The sequence below is a fragment of the Fusarium flagelliforme genome (genome assembly GCF_020744385.1).
Source record: "Fusarium flagelliforme strain FIESC 12 MPI-CAGE-AA-0113 chromosome Unknown B0J16scaffold_7, whole genome shotgun sequence".
In the NCBI taxonomy this organism is placed as follows: Eukaryota; Fungi; Ascomycota; class Sordariomycetes; order Hypocreales; family Nectriaceae; genus Fusarium; species Fusarium flagelliforme.
Genome location: NW_025763509.1, coordinates 2,023,235 through 2,037,463, shown reverse-complemented (window position 1 = coordinate 2,037,463; position 14,229 = coordinate 2,023,235). Strand labels below are relative to the sequence as shown.

At 47.4% G+C, this 14,229-nt stretch overlaps 5 protein-coding genes across 5 annotated transcripts; 4 read left to right on the top strand and 1 right to left on the bottom strand.

Moving 5' to 3' along the window:
* Positions 1-2,155: 2,155 nt before the first annotated feature.
* B0J16DRAFT_349310 (uncharacterized protein) lies at positions 2,156-4,362 on the top strand. The gene is made up of 3 exons (XM_046128883.1): positions 2,156-2,501; positions 2,560-3,504; positions 3,554-4,362. The coding sequence occupies exons 1-3, from the start codon at positions 2,301-2,303 to the stop codon at positions 4,232-4,234; spliced, it is 1,827 nt and encodes a 608-aa protein (XP_045979223.1). The 5' UTR covers positions 2,156-2,300; the 3' UTR covers positions 4,235-4,362.
* A 934-nt stretch (positions 4,363-5,296) lies between these two features.
* Positions 5,297-6,332, top strand: B0J16DRAFT_388714 (uncharacterized protein; the record flags this gene model as incomplete). The annotated part of the gene is made up of 4 exons (XM_046131767.1): positions 5,297-5,429; positions 5,482-5,829; positions 5,882-5,923; positions 5,974-6,332. The coding sequence occupies 4 exons, from the start codon at positions 5,297-5,299 to the stop codon at positions 6,330-6,332; spliced, it is 882 nt and encodes a 293-aa protein (XP_045979222.1).
* Positions 6,333-7,111: 779 nt separating this feature from the next.
* On the top strand, positions 7,112-8,646 carry B0J16DRAFT_310434 (HAD-like domain-containing protein; the record flags this gene model as incomplete). The annotated part of the gene is made up of 3 exons (XM_046124963.1): positions 7,112-7,865; positions 7,980-8,104; positions 8,152-8,646. 3 exons carry the CDS (start codon positions 7,112-7,114, stop codon positions 8,644-8,646), a joined length of 1,374 nt encoding a protein of 457 aa, XP_045979221.1.
* A 403-nt stretch (positions 8,647-9,049) lies between these two features.
* Positions 9,050-12,235, top strand: B0J16DRAFT_292736 (uncharacterized protein; the record flags this gene model as incomplete). Its single annotated transcript, XM_046124341.1, has 6 exons — positions 9,050-9,486; positions 9,538-9,748; positions 9,793-10,186; positions 10,236-10,390; positions 10,436-10,501; positions 10,548-12,235. The coding sequence occupies 6 exons, from the start codon at positions 9,050-9,052 to the stop codon at positions 12,201-12,203; spliced, it is 2,919 nt and encodes a 972-aa protein (XP_045979220.1). The 3' UTR covers positions 12,204-12,235.
* B0J16DRAFT_349308 (glucosidase) lies at positions 12,236-13,364 on the bottom strand. Its single transcript, XM_046128882.1, has 2 exons — positions 13,104-13,364; positions 12,236-13,050 (listed from the first exon to the last, which is right to left on the bottom strand). Exons 1-2 carry the CDS (start codon positions 13,315-13,317, stop codon positions 12,359-12,361), a joined length of 906 nt encoding a protein of 301 aa, XP_045979219.1. The 5' UTR covers positions 13,318-13,364; the 3' UTR covers positions 12,236-12,358.
* Between the last annotated feature and the right edge of the window lie 865 nt (positions 13,365-14,229).

The following is a 14,229-nucleotide window of genomic DNA, read 5'->3' as shown; positions in this document are numbered from 1 at the left end:
TCTTGAATGAGTAATTGAAAGCATTATTTCTATGTATCTTATTAATGTGGACTGGTTTCACGAAGAAAAGGCAAGGATTTCGTGTGTTCTAATTATTGTCAGTTCGTTGAAGCTATGATCATTGGGTAGAATTTGACTCGGACGAATGCCAAGGATAAGGCGGCGTTCTAGAAACTTGCGCAGGCTAGTGCAACATCGGCAGATTAGGCGATGGGGACGAAAGACAATTACAGTAGCCGGCAGTTTCTAGTAAATCGTTCCATGAATCTAGACGCCATCGTCCTACCTAGCGTCGCATGTAGTCCCTGTTTAGGGGCTCATCGGACAATTTAGTTACCATGTACGTTCAAAAGCTCTAAACAAATATTTCCACCTGCCTGTCCTAGAATCGCGCGAGGCCGATCACCACTAGCTCTCATGAAATACATGGTAGTTGATCTCTTAGTAGCGTAACATCTTGTTCTGATTCATGCAAACCCAAACCCCGGTGGTTCTTTCGGCATTCACTGCGGGCAGATTGCTTGTGGCGTCAAGATTCATGCTTAATCCACGTGGTGAGTTGGACACGCGGGCCGAAATGCCGGGCCGAAACATCAGAATAGCCTCGACTAGCCAGATAGTGCAACGCCGCATGCTTTTCTCGTAGAATCTGGTTTTGTTAAGAAGTACAGGCTTTTAAAGTTTTACCTAACTTGCTAGAAGTCTAGCAGAGGAGCCATGCTCTTATTATCGGCGTAGAGTTGGGGCCTGACGAAGGGGTCCTAGCAACCTTTACAGCTGTGTTGATAGTTGAAGGGAATGACAGAGCGAGGACTTTGGCCAGAGAGGAGATCACCATAGGAAAGCTCCAGGAAATCACACGGGTGAACTATCTCTTCTCAAATACAGATGCAAATGATTTCCTGATATTCTATCGCTCATATCACACCCTGTGAAGGTTCGATCCTTAGACGTAGCGGCGAGGTACCACATACTAGCTCTCTGTGTGGGGTGAGAAAGACAAAAAGCTTGAGTTCATCGGCAATGGTGGACACCTCCCTGTCCGGTAGTTGGCTTGGTGGGCAGCGTTCTTGCAGCAGGACCCTTGTCAGTTGTGTAGATCTTTGTAAGGGGCCATGTACTAAGTCTCTTTCTATTGTAATAGTCTATAAATATGTATTTTAGTTCCTAACTAGATTGTCATCCCAAATGGTTCTGGGGTGTATCCTTCCTCATCATATCGCTATGATTGGCGGAATACTGTGATCGGGGTTTCATACGGTCACTCGTTGTACATAGCACCCCAAAAACACATTTCTCTTTATTTCAGGACAGGCTTGATCAAGCTTCTCATTCAAGAACAAGGATCATTACGATGTTTACTAAACTGTACACATGAAAAGATCACAACACAGAGCGACTGAAGGTAAGTCGAGTACACTTGAACAGTGGGTCGGAACGTGAAGCGGTATTTCGGAACGTGAAGTGGTATCTCGGAACGCGAAGTGGTATCTCGGAACGCGAAGTGGTATCTCGGAACGCGAAGTGGTATTGACAAAAATGATAAGATGAGATTTCTTTGCTGTGATATCTATCATCGGCTTACAAAAGACTTTCCTCACATGATCGTTCGTTTCCCGCCATACTTGCAGGCCTTCTGCCGCGGCTGGTTGTAACTCTACTTTCTGGTAAGATACTAAATAATGTTCTAGCTCTTGTTTCGTAACTACCATATGACCCAAGTCCAGCACGTTGGGACGGGAGTGGTTGTAGGAGGAAAGGAGGGAGGGCTACTGTGCAAGTCACAGCAGCCTTTTGTGCGCTTGACTGTGATGGCGATAGTTAGAGTTCAGTGGACTTCAACTGAGATGAGTCTACGCTTCGACCTGCCCTGGAGGGGTTAACCTTAAACCATAACTGAAGTCCAACTGGCTTATGAGTTTAGGGTAATCTGATCGGACTCCGTTTGTGGAAGTAAACCACTAGGCCAAGTACCTAAAAACAGAGACCCTGTCACTTGCAGTAACAGTGACGCACGGTTCTAACTCTTTTCGACACTGCGCCAAGATCATTTCTGGAAGGTGTCGGCAAGTTCCGTGTCCACCATTAGCTAATACCAATTGGATAAATAAGAAGCAAGGAGTTGGGCAGCTGAATTTTAAAATACACCGTGGCATTTTTATTTCTTACGCGCGTTTCTATACTATCATTCCTTAAATATTTATAGCTTTTTTATACAAAACTATATTGTTATACCTACATTCTTTCTGATACTGACCAGAAGTTATCTTTTCTATTCGGAAGAAGTTGACGACTACAAAATGTACGCGCGGAATGCTGTTCATGGGCCCAACGCGCCCTTGAGCGAAAACAATGGGCTCGTGATCCTCACCGGTCAGAGGTCAGAACCGTCTGCTGGGCCTCACAAACATGCGATCGCTATGTTACCATCTACAAGGCATTATGCGACTATTGGTCCCCGCCGTCAGTATCCTTCGATTCCGGCTGCGTGTGTTGCTTGCGTGAGTTTCTCCACACTACTCTTAACGAGCTCGATGCTAATTTTAGTCTTGCTTCTAGCGTAGAAAGCATCTTAAATGCGATGGACAACGTCCTTGTTCCCGCTGCAGAGCTACCACTCAGCATTGCGTCTATGTCGCTTCCCGTCGCGGATACAATGGTCGTAAAAGTATGGCTGCCCAATCCATTGCTCATCTTGAGGCAACGGAGAACCATGGTCCAGTTGCCACGCGCGCGGCGACAACAATCGATTCTGGGCCCCCCTTGTTCGCATCGGAATATCCCTCCTTTTTTGATCCCCCCGAGTTCTCACATGTTATCCCCGACCACTCGGGTATTGGAACACCCCCAATTGGCATGTACTCTCAAACTACCGCGTCAAGCAGCTTTCCTGCCTATTCTTTCCAGAGTCCGTTTGGCGGTATAGGCGGCGAACCGCATCTGGGCTTTGACTACGAAATACCCCGGGCACTTCCTCAGAGAGATCCTTACCTTGAGTCATTTTATGGAAACTTCTACGCCGCCCATCCGTTTATACTCCCAAAGGAGCCTCTTATTGTCTTGGCACAGGAGACTCCCTTGGAGCCTCTGTTTGCTGCTATGCGGTGGATTGGTTCCCTATTTATCGAGCGAAACACCTCTCCCAGCCTGTTCAGAGAGGCATTTCGTCTAATAGATGGTAACACTGTCAAAGACGGCTTTTTGGTGCAGGCAAGGTTGCTTCTTGCCATTGGACTTGACGGAAACCATCGACTTGAAAAGTCTAGAAAGCTCATGGCAGAAGCCCGGGACATGTCCATCCAAATAGAGATGAACAGCCAAGCATTTGCAGCCAACAACGGGCGAGCATCTCCGATAATTGAAGAGAGCTGGCGGAGGACATGGTGGGAGCTCTATGTTGTCGACGCCCTTATGTCTGGTGTGCATCAAGCGAACATCTTTACGTTGTACGATGTCCATTCGAATGTCGCTCTACCATGTGAAGAGCACGAGTATCTCACAGGAGTAAGTCATCCGATAGAGGCCCTGGTTTCGCCATGTTCATAAGATCTAGGAAATCCCTCCCCTGAAACAACCAAATAATCTGGAAAGCATCGGACTGTACGACAGGGGGCCGTTCTCATCGTATACCTATCGAATTCAATGTGCCTGCTTCTTGGGTATCTTCCAAAGGACGCCAACAGAGATCGAACATATCGACAGGCTGCTCGCTAATTGGATGCTTCGTTTACCACCTTCAAAATACGACGCTTATGCTAAGGGCGAGTCAGATGAAATGCTGTTTCAGGCTATCATGACGTGGCACGCTATAACTATTCTACTGCACCAGCCTCACTCGCAACTAGATCCGTCTCCAACTTACAATATTCAGGCTTGTGCACCGAACACGCCTGCCCTGTCCAAGGATGCCTTCAACTCACATACGAAACGAACGATCCGGTCTGCGACGGAGCTCAGCAAGTTGATCATGCACCGCGTCCCTCTCCTCAAGCATACTCATTTCTTTTCTTACATGGTAACACTATCATCTACAATTCATCTCAGTAGATGGTCGTTGACCTTTGTGGCACCGGATGATGATGAACTCCGTCAAAGCATGCGTCAAAATATCGGGGCCCTCATAAAGTATTCTGCTATGTGGCCTATGGCGCAATACATGGGATGTCAAGTAAAGCAAATTGCAAAGGAGATATATACAATGAAGAAGCGGGAGCGACAAAGGGCTCATGGATAGGAAGGCTCACCACTGCTAGGTTAAATAAAAACCACACGAGTCATCACAACAGCCGGCACAAGTGGGATGTACACAACTCCAGTTTCAAGGAAGAATTATAATTACTGGAAACCTAAAATTGTATAGAGACAACATGATTCCTCAAAAGACCCTCCACCTCTAGATGACCGTCATTTCCAGCAAGTGAATATGCAAAGCCATTACTGTGATTTGAAGTATTCACACTGAGAAGGATCTGAACAACATCTTTGTGACCGTTGCTAGCCGCCCAACAAATAGGCGTGAAACCATTATGACTCTCATGTAACGGATAAGCGCGATATTGTTCACTTAAGAGCAATCTGACAAGGTCAGTCTGTCCAAGAGCGGCCGCATAACAAAGAGGGTTCATGCCAGAGCCATCGGCGGAATCTGGCGGGTGCCTGGCTTGTTAGTAATGATTCGACAAAGTAAGTGTGTCTAAAGGAAGAATCAACGTGCATGGCAGATCCAGACGGAGTGCGCCACACGTTCAAATCGGGTAGCCCTTCGAAACCAACAAATCCCTGCCCTCACCCGCGAGGATCATGTGTCCCAGAAAGCCATTCGCTCTCGAGGTACTTGTCAGCAGCCCAGTACTGTTGACTCTGGCTCGGGGCAGCAACTCTTGCGGTGTTGTTTAAAAAAGTGAATATGAGATTCTGAGTCTCTGGATCGAGGTGTTGCAAGATGATACGAATGTGTTTTCCCCAGTTGCTCGAAGCATATCTGTAGAATTGATAGGCTAATAGCCATGTATCCAGGTCCCATACTCGCGTACACTATAGCGCTAGGTAAGCTGCCTATTACGGCTACAGTGACAGTCTGATCTGACATGTGCCCTATCTTTATTGGCTGGAACATAATGCCAAGAACGCTACTAATACTTCCACTGGCTTCTCGACTCTAAGAAGGATGGTAGCTCAGCCTGAATTGGAAGGAAATGATAGCGGCGCAGATAAACCAAGGGAAACCTACTCCCCGAAAATGTATTTACCCCTCTTTCTTCCCTGGTCTCAGCCATCATCAGACTTTCAATTCAACATGGCAGATTCGCTACAAACCGTGGGGCGCTCGACCAAAAGTCCACAAGGTTTTGCATCACTCGCTCGAGCCAGCTCTCGTCATCTGTTCAAGAAGCGTGATGAGACTCCTGCTATCTGTTTCGAAGACTGCAGTAAGTGCTGTACACCTTTCAAGAACCTTGACTGATCCCGCCTTCTCCATAGATCAGGCTTTTACAATCGCCCAATCTGTTGGGAAAAACCCAGGCCTTTGCAAAGAAGGTTCCTCGTTCCGGAATTTTTATGACATTTGTAGACAATGTATAGCAGACAACACAGAAGATTCTCAAAAGACTGAGCAAGATTACGTTGAGCCGCAATTCCAGCAGTTTCTCAATTACTGCGAAGAACAGTCTACCTCTGTCGCCTCCTTCACATTAACAGGCACTATATGGGTTACACTTACTACCCCAGCTCCCTGTGAGGCTTGCATTGTAACGACAGCTCTGGACTACAAGTCTAGACCTATAGTTTACACTTTGGGCACTCAGCCTGCCACGGAGGTACTCAAGTGTAAGTATATTTCGCTTGACTGCCGACTACACTCAGCTGACATGATGTCAAGACTTTCCGTCTCCCGTGGCAACATCATCGTCAACTCCAAATGGTGAGCTACCCAATCATAATGGCTATACTAGCTAATTCATATCTGAGTAGCATCCGGCCCAGATATTGCAGCGATCATCGGTCCTGTTGTCCCATCTGCTGTACTCTTATTGCTACTCGGATTTCTCCTCTTTCGCTGGTACAAGCGCAGAGGAATGAAAAAGGCAGAACAAGGACCTATGGCCAACGAGGAAGAGCCAAAGGGGGACAAGCCACAGTTACACTCCGACTGCATTGCGCGTCCGACGTTCGAGCTAGAGGGATCCACTCTTACGTTACCCGAAGGGAACAATAGATCAATGAAAGAGGAGTCGGAGATGCCAGCGAATGAGCCAGCAGCACACGAGATGTCGGCGGACAAGAAGATCTCAATAAGGATCCGAGTTGAAAGCGTCACAGAGGAATCTTGAAGACAGCTTGTTCGTTGTACGGTACATCAGGGATGGTATTAATAAGGAGCTAACAGTATTAGTAAGAACTAATATTTATTATCTACAAAGACCATGCCCCGAACTTTTGTTAAAATCGGAGCTATCTTTATTGTATCAATTGGAACAAAGAAAACGTATTGCAGTTGACAAGCTTTCTAGAGACACCTAAATTGAGATTAGTCGTAGTCTTGCCGACGGCAATCGCCGGAATCTTATTGTGGCTGCTCGCATTACACTACGACACGATACTGAGACACGGCACAATCGGATCCGCTTTAACGAAAGTTCCCCCCTTAGCCATTGTCTCTGGCTAGTGTGCCATTGAAAGCGTTTTGCCTTTCATGTCCTCATCCGACAGGCTTTCATATCAGTAATCGATCCTAGAACAATTACAAATCCGAAACGGACCAGCACTAACCCAAGACAGTTGCGTCACTTCTACTATGAATGGGTATCCAGGTCTTAAATAAGCAGGCTTATGGCTTTCTATGATTAAAGTCTTATCCAATCAAAGACTCTTATTAAGAAAGCTACTGACACAGAATGGAGTCTTGGCATCCAAAAAGCTGTGGAGATCTGACGGTCACCTACAATCGCCTCTAACTATACGAGTTATATAACACCGAAAGGTTCCCTTGTTCACTCACTTCATAACATCCATTGTAGCAATAATCACCAACCACAGTAAGCTATAAAACTCCGTCTCAGTAACCTTTCTTCTTATTGCTAACATCCAAATGCAAGAAAGAATTGCAGCCATGCTCACCACATCGCGTCAGGAGTACACCACGCTTGTCCTCGACTTGGGCGGTGTGCTGGCTATTTATTCAACAAAGAACGCTTTTAAACTCCCCGCAAGTTTAATTAAGTCCGCACTCGACTGTCCTGACTGGCACGATTACGAGAAAGGTCTTACCTCGGAAGCTGAATGTTACGCCAAAATCTGCAAGGAATTCAGCATCGATCTCGAAACCTGGGCCGAAGTGCTGGAACAGATGAGACAGGGCCTAATCATAAATAGGCAATTGATTTCCTCGATCAAGGATCTCAGACAGGCATACCCCAGCATGACGGTCGTTTGTTTGTCCAACATCCCAGTACCTGAGCTCGATGCCCTGAGCGGTGAGATCGAAAGCTGGGGTATCATCGACTACTTCATTGCGTCTTCGGCTGTTCAGGAGCGAAAGCCGGACACGACTATTTACATGAAATGCTTGAATATCATCAAGTCTTCAGCATCCTCTTCTATTTTTGTTGATGATAAGATCGATAGGGTCGTTGCTGCTCAGACTTTGGGATTTAAGGGCATCGTATTCAATAACACTGATGATCTTATCAGACAGTTGCACAACCTCTTCGGGGATCCTTTGAAGCGGGCAAAAGAGTTCCTACGACGCAATGCGAAGAATTTGTTCTGCACGCTGAGTACTGGAGAGGTGCAGCCGGATAACTACTCGCAGCTGATTATTCTCCAGAATACAGGCGACAGGTATGTTAACAGCTGTGCAGGTTGTCTTCCCGAGCCGCCGGCTGATGATTACAGGGACTTGGTTGTACTGGAAAGCAAGGGGCCTACTTGGAACTACTTCCACAGCGAATCACCAACATTGTCGATCTCGAATGCAGCCTATCCGAATGACTCTGATACCACTTCGCTAGCTATGGCTGTCTTGGAAGATACTCCTATGAGTTTGAAGTTGCAGGCCAGAGATGAGATACTTTCTCATTTGAGTCCAGATGGTTTACCTCTCGTAAGTTCCACATATCAAGTCACATCTCAGTACTTATTACTTCACAGTGTTGGCTCAACAAGACTCGTCCGCGGTTCTGTCAGGTTATATGCGCTAACGTTTTCCGCTTCTTCGTTATCAAAGGCTGGTCCGAAAAGCTCCCCAGAGTCTACGACTTCCTCTGTCGCATGCTTGAAACTCGGGCTTACCTGCATGGCAGCCGTTATTATAAGAACCCAGACTGGTTCTTGTACAACCTCTCAGATCTCTGCGCCAGACGTTCGCGGGACTCACAACATCAGCGCATGAGAGATTTGCTTGTTGAATGCGTTCGTGAACGCATGGGGTGTAATGATGATACTCTTGGGGCAGCTCTTAGAGCGCTGGGTGCGCAATCTCTAGGCTTGCAGAGCGAGAGAGACCTGAGAGTCTTACTTGAACAGCAACAGCTTGATGGCGGGTGGGAAATGGCCTGGCTGTGGGGATATGGTACCAAGGATATAAAGATTGGGAGCAGAGGCGTTGTAACAGCCATGGCAATGAATGCGATCCAGAGAGCTTAAGCATGAACTGCAAAAGCCTGTCATTCTAGTTCAGCTATTCTCAATTGTGTATTTATTCAAGTTTCTAACCAATGTTAACTTCATATTGTATTGATTGTGGCTTGCCAGCTGTGATCCCGAAGGCTTGCATATCACTATAGGCCGTGCAACTCTCCCAGGCTTTTGATTCTATACATCATTATTGTACACTTCAATTGTAACTTGCGCATATGTATTACAATTAAACTGGTTGAGCTGTCTACAGTGCGTTCTAATTTGTTATCGGCATTCTTCCCGAGAATCGTCAGTTCCTTTCGCAAGTGGAACTCTCGGTTATGTTTAAACCGAGCTAGATTGAGGGGAAATAAAACAATCCCCTCTACTTGTAACGACAGCATCAAAAAGCCAACAAGAGAATTTAATCATGTTTGAAGAGGCTGTCGTTGACTTCAAACCATCAGCTGGTTCAGTTCCACTGGTTGGTGCTACTATTGTGGTTGACCAGTCAGATTATCCAGGTGTTATCCGCGCCGCAAAGGACCTGGCACAAGACTTTAGCCGTGTAACGAAAGGCGATCGCAGTCCCCTTGTTCTGGTACACTCAGAAGCGGATTATTCGCAGATCAAGACGAAGACGGCTATTTTAATCGGCAGCATTGGCTCAAGTCCGCTCATCCAGAGACTTGTCAAGGATGGCAGACTTGACGCGAAGAAGATCAGCGGGAAATGGGAGTCCTTCAGCACAAATATCCTGACGCAAGGCCTGGGTTCTTGTGAAAGTATATTTGTTATCGCTGGGAGTGACAAGCGAGGAACCATTTTTGGCATTTACACGCTTTCAGAGCAGATCGGCGTCTCTCCGTGAGTCCCCATGACGTTAATATCCCGAAAGCCACTGACTAATTGTGACAGCTGGTACTGGTGGGCTGACGTTCCGGCAAAGCACCATACTGAGATCTATGCAATCCAAAAGGAGACCGGCCACGGCGAACCATCTGTGCGACACCGAGGCATATTCCTAAACGATGAAGCACCTGCATTGACAGGATGGGTGAGGGAGAAGCTTGGGGGATACAACTCAAAGTTCTATGTCACCGTTTTTGAACTACTCCTCAGACTCAAGGTATGGCTAGCCATCTTATGGGAAACTGGTTGCTGACGATGTAGGCCAATTTCCTATGGCCAGCAATGTGGCCCGGTTATCCCAATCCAGGCGCATCATTCTTCACAGACGACCCCCTCAACCAGAAACTCGCAGACGAATACGGCATTGTCATATCAACATCACATCATGAGCCGATGCAGCGTCTTTCCAATGAGTGGTTTGCTGAAAACCCGGACGGAAGCTGGAATTGGTTAACAAACAAACAGAAGATTACTGAGTTCTTCGAGCACGGTGCTAGTCGTGCCAAAGGGTGTGATTCTTACTTCACACTTGGCATTAGAGGCGAGTATGATAAGAAGATGTTGGCAGAGGATCCTGCTTCTGTCGTGCAGGATGCGATTGAGACACAGAGGGATGTCATTAAAAAGGTGTATGGGAGCGAAGATTCTGTGCCTCGTATGTGTCGCCTCTCTGAACCTGTACTCGGTTACTGACTGATTGCTAGAGCTATTCGCCATCTACAAGGAAGTACAGTCTATGTTTGAGACTGGCCGGTTGAACGTCCCAGAGGATGTGACGCTGCTGTTCCAGGATGATAACTTTGGTACCATCCGCCGGCTACCCACTCTTGAAGAGTCGAAGAGAAAGGGTGGCGCAGGTGTAGGTATAGTATCCCATAGCGCAAACTTCCACTAACACTCTCAGGTCTACTACCATCTTCAGTATGTTGGCGATCCACGCAGCTATAAGTGGATTAACACAAACTCTCTGGTATGTCTATCTCGCCTCAAAAGAACATAGCTGACTGGATACACAGGGCAAAGTGTGGCATCAGCTCCAACAAGCCTATCACCATAACGCAAGACAAATATGGGTTTTCAACGTAGGCGACTTGAAACCTCAAGAGATTCCCATTTCTTTCGCCATGGCTTTAGCATGGGACGTCAACAGCATCAAACATGACACATTACCCGACTTCTTTCGCCAAGCCGCTGAGCGAGAATTTGGTCGCGAACTTGCAGAGGAAATTGGCTCGATCTGGCATCAACACGATCGGCTGTTATCACTAAGGAAGCATGAGCATATTGAGCCGGAAACCTTCTCAGTTCTTCAATACAACGAAGCAGATTCTATCTTGAAAAATTGGAAGGAACTCCATGATCGTGCGGAAAAGGCACATGGTCAAGTCGTGGATGAGCAGAAAGCGGCATCTTTCCAGCTTGTTCTTCATCCCACTAAAGCGTCGTACATATACAATGCACTGCGTATTAACCAAGCGCGCAACAAGCTCTTCGCCCGTCAGAGGCGCAACTCCGCTAACAAGGTAGCTCAAGACGTCCTGGATCTATTTGATGCCGATTTTGACCTGTCGGAAGAGTACCATACTCTTCTTGATGGGAAATGGAACCATATTCTGATGCAACCGCATTACGGATACGAGGATACTTGGCATGCCCCATCACGAGATATGATCAGCGGCTTGTCGTTCGTTCAGCAACGTCAAAACTCGAATCCTATTGTTGGTCAGATGGGCGTTGCTGTTGAGGGGCATGAAGGTGTTCGCGTTGGACGTATAAACGAAGAGTCGGAGAGGACACATCCAAGCAAGCGAGATCTTGTTCCTGGTCTCACTTTGGGATCCATGAGTCGTTATGGACCAGATTCCAGATGGTTCGATGTTTTTACTCGAGGCGTGCCGACTATTAATTGGTCTGCTTCGGCTCCTGAGTCGTGGATCATCTTGTCGCAGAGTAAAGGGGTGTTGGTTCCTGGTCAAGATGACGCGAGGGTCCACATTTCCATCAATTGGAGCGAAGTCCCTGATGACTTCCGGGAAGAAGTTCTTGTCGACGTTAGATCACAAGAAGGAGACTTTGAACAGGTGCACCTTCCTATTGATGGCCGACGACTTCCGCACTCATTCAGCGGCTTCGTCGAACGAGACGGCTATGTCTCCATACCTGCCGCGATTAACCAGAACAAAAACACTTATCGGGTACTCCCTGATGCAGGCAGACTTGGAACGGGAACCTTGACTCTTGCTCCCGGGACCAAGGACAAGGCTCCCTTTGTAGAGTACCCGTTCTTTACCTTCACCGAGACTTCCGAAGCAACACTAGTGCTCTATTTCGGCACAACTCTCGACGTCTCATCGGAGGATATTCTGACCTACGATGTACAGCTCGATGCAGACCAAACCCACACTTATCCTTTGCAAAAGAGGACTCCGGAAAGCGAGAAGAATGCTGCAGACAAAGGATGGGCATCAGCTGATGGTTGGTTCTTTGCTGCATCGGATAATGTTTGGGTGCGTAAGCATAAGCTGGGGTCGTTGAAAGATGGTGGACATAATCTCAAGATTAGATTGGGCCATGCGAATATGTTGTTTGAGAAGATTGTGGTTGATCTTGGGGGAATGCAAGAGAGCTACTTGGGGCCACCTTCCAGTGAATGGTTCCAAGCGGATCATTGAGTCAACATAGGGAAAAGGTGGATAGATGGTGGTGTTAGTCCGATTATATATTAGATCTAAAGAGGACTTTTATGCTAAAGAATGCAAATGCTATGATGATAGTTACAACAGTCTATGTTCAGAAAAATGTGTACACGGAATACCAGGCCTAAAGCTTAGCAAGTAAGGCTGAACTTGAGCTTGCGGTCCTTGTTGGCAATACCAAAGTACTTCTCGACCTCAGTGCTGTGGGCAGGAGTATCGAAAGCAGTGAACCAGAAACCACTGGCATCCTGCTGCTTCCAGAGCCAGCATCCAACGGTGTTGTAGAACTGCTGCAGACTGGCAGTCGTGGCAGCAGCCTTCTGGTAGTTAGGTCCCTTGGTAGGCCAGCCAGTCTCGCCAACCCAGACAGCAGCCTTGGAGTTGACAGCCTTGACGTGCTTCTTGACCTGCCAGTAAGAGTTCTCGAAAGTCTTGGCACGAACAGCATCCTTGATGGGAACGCCCTGCCAGTAGGGGAAACCGTTGGTGATAGCAATATCGGAGGCCTTGGTGACAACGTCGTTTCGGCCGTCGACCCAAGCGGTCCAGGTGTCGGTGTGGCCGACCTTGATGTTCTTGTTGTACTGGTGGACCATGCCTCGGACGTCGTAGATTTGCTGTGCGAGCTTCTGAGGGGAGATGTCCTCGCGGTAGAGATCTTCGGAACCGACGCTGATGGCGGCGATCCAGCCGGTGCCGTGCTTCTTGATGGCGGCGAGGAGAGCCTTCTTGTCGCGACCGAAGTGGGCATCGTCAGTGGCCCAAACTCCAACAAGGATCTTCATGCCAGTGGCCTTGGCGGCGGGGACAGCCTTGACGAGGGCTAAGAATAACGTTAGTACTTGAAGATCTATATCATGAGGATGTAAAACTTACTGTTGCAGTCATCGGCAGAGTAAAGACGAACAGCGTTGAAACCCTTGTTCCAGCTCTTGATAGCTTGGAAATCCTTCTTCCAGTCGGCCTCCCACTTGCAGGCACCATCAGCCCTGTTGGCGCCAATGCTGAAACCCTTGTATGTTCCCGCCAATGCCTCACCAGACATCATGAGAGCCACCGCGAGGGTGCTAAGAGTGCTGAAAAACTTCATATTGAATTAAAGAAATAACTGATTAATAAACGAGTGACAGTTAAAGAGCCAAGAAAGCAAAAAGTTGAAGAAAGTCAGGACGAAAAGTTGGTTTTATCATCGGAAGATGGAAATTGGCGCCCCTTTTTTCTTGCCCCCTGTCCTCGTATTGACCCCTGTACGTGAGGCGTTCTAGACCTAGTGCGATGCTATTTTTACGCTTGGCCTTGTTGTGGAAGCGCGCTAGAAAGGACGGTGTCACGCGGAACATCGGCTTCGCCAGGATGGAGTCTTGTTCCTCAATCTACCGACAATTAGAGGCAGATTCGATTTCATGCTTAATCCATCTTCGGAAATAGAGGAGTTTTAGACGCGTCATTGCGGACCTGTCCGACTGTAGCTGGGGACTCGATCAAGTCTATGACGGAGCGCGACTTCTGTGCCGTCTTATCACATTTGTTACGAACTGGGGCTCGGGTGATCACTCTTGGCTTTCGATTGCCAGCGCGATGATGATCGATCATTGGTTGATCTCATTGGTCAGTCCACTCGCGATCGCTGCCAAGTCTCGTAATTTTTCACGAGCCTACCCTATGGCTATAGCCTGAATCATCAGATGCTCCTCTTAAGCATTACTGTCAAGTGTCTGAACACTTATGTAGCTTGGAAAATTACTGGCTTAATTGTTCCATGTAGATAAATGAACCGATGAGCATCTTGTAGCCTGGTTTCGTTGCAATGTGCAAAAGCAACAAAGAATCGTTATTTAGCTGCCCGAAAGAAGTCAACACACTTCTCACTAGCCTCACCGAGCCAAAGTTTCGCGGGTATCAACAACCTGTCAAACCATCGTTGGCAAATTTCTCAGTCACAAAATATCTACTACTTTAAGCCATCAGATGCATAGGAAATATTTCCAGTTCTTAAAGCACA

Coding starts and splice junctions, on each gene's coding strand:
- B0J16DRAFT_349310 (XM_046128883.1), top strand. CDS start 2,301: ATGTACGCGCGGAATGCTGTTCATGGGCCCAACGCGCCCTTGAGCGAA. Junction 2,502..2,559: donor CGGCTGCGTGTGTTGCTTGC/GTGAGTTTCTCC, acceptor TCTTGCTTCTAG/CGTAGAAAGCATCTTAAATG. Junction 3,505..3,553: donor AGCACGAGTATCTCACAGGA/GTAAGTCATCCG, acceptor CATAAGATCTAG/GAAATCCCTCCCCTGAAACA.
- B0J16DRAFT_349308 (XM_046128882.1), bottom strand. CDS start 13,317: ATGAAGTTTTTCAGCACTCTTAGCACCCTCGCGGTGGCTCTCATGATG. Junction 13,051..13,103: donor CTCTGCCGATGACTGCAACA/GTAAGTTTTACA, acceptor CGTTATTCTTAG/CCCTCGTCAAGGCTGTCCCC.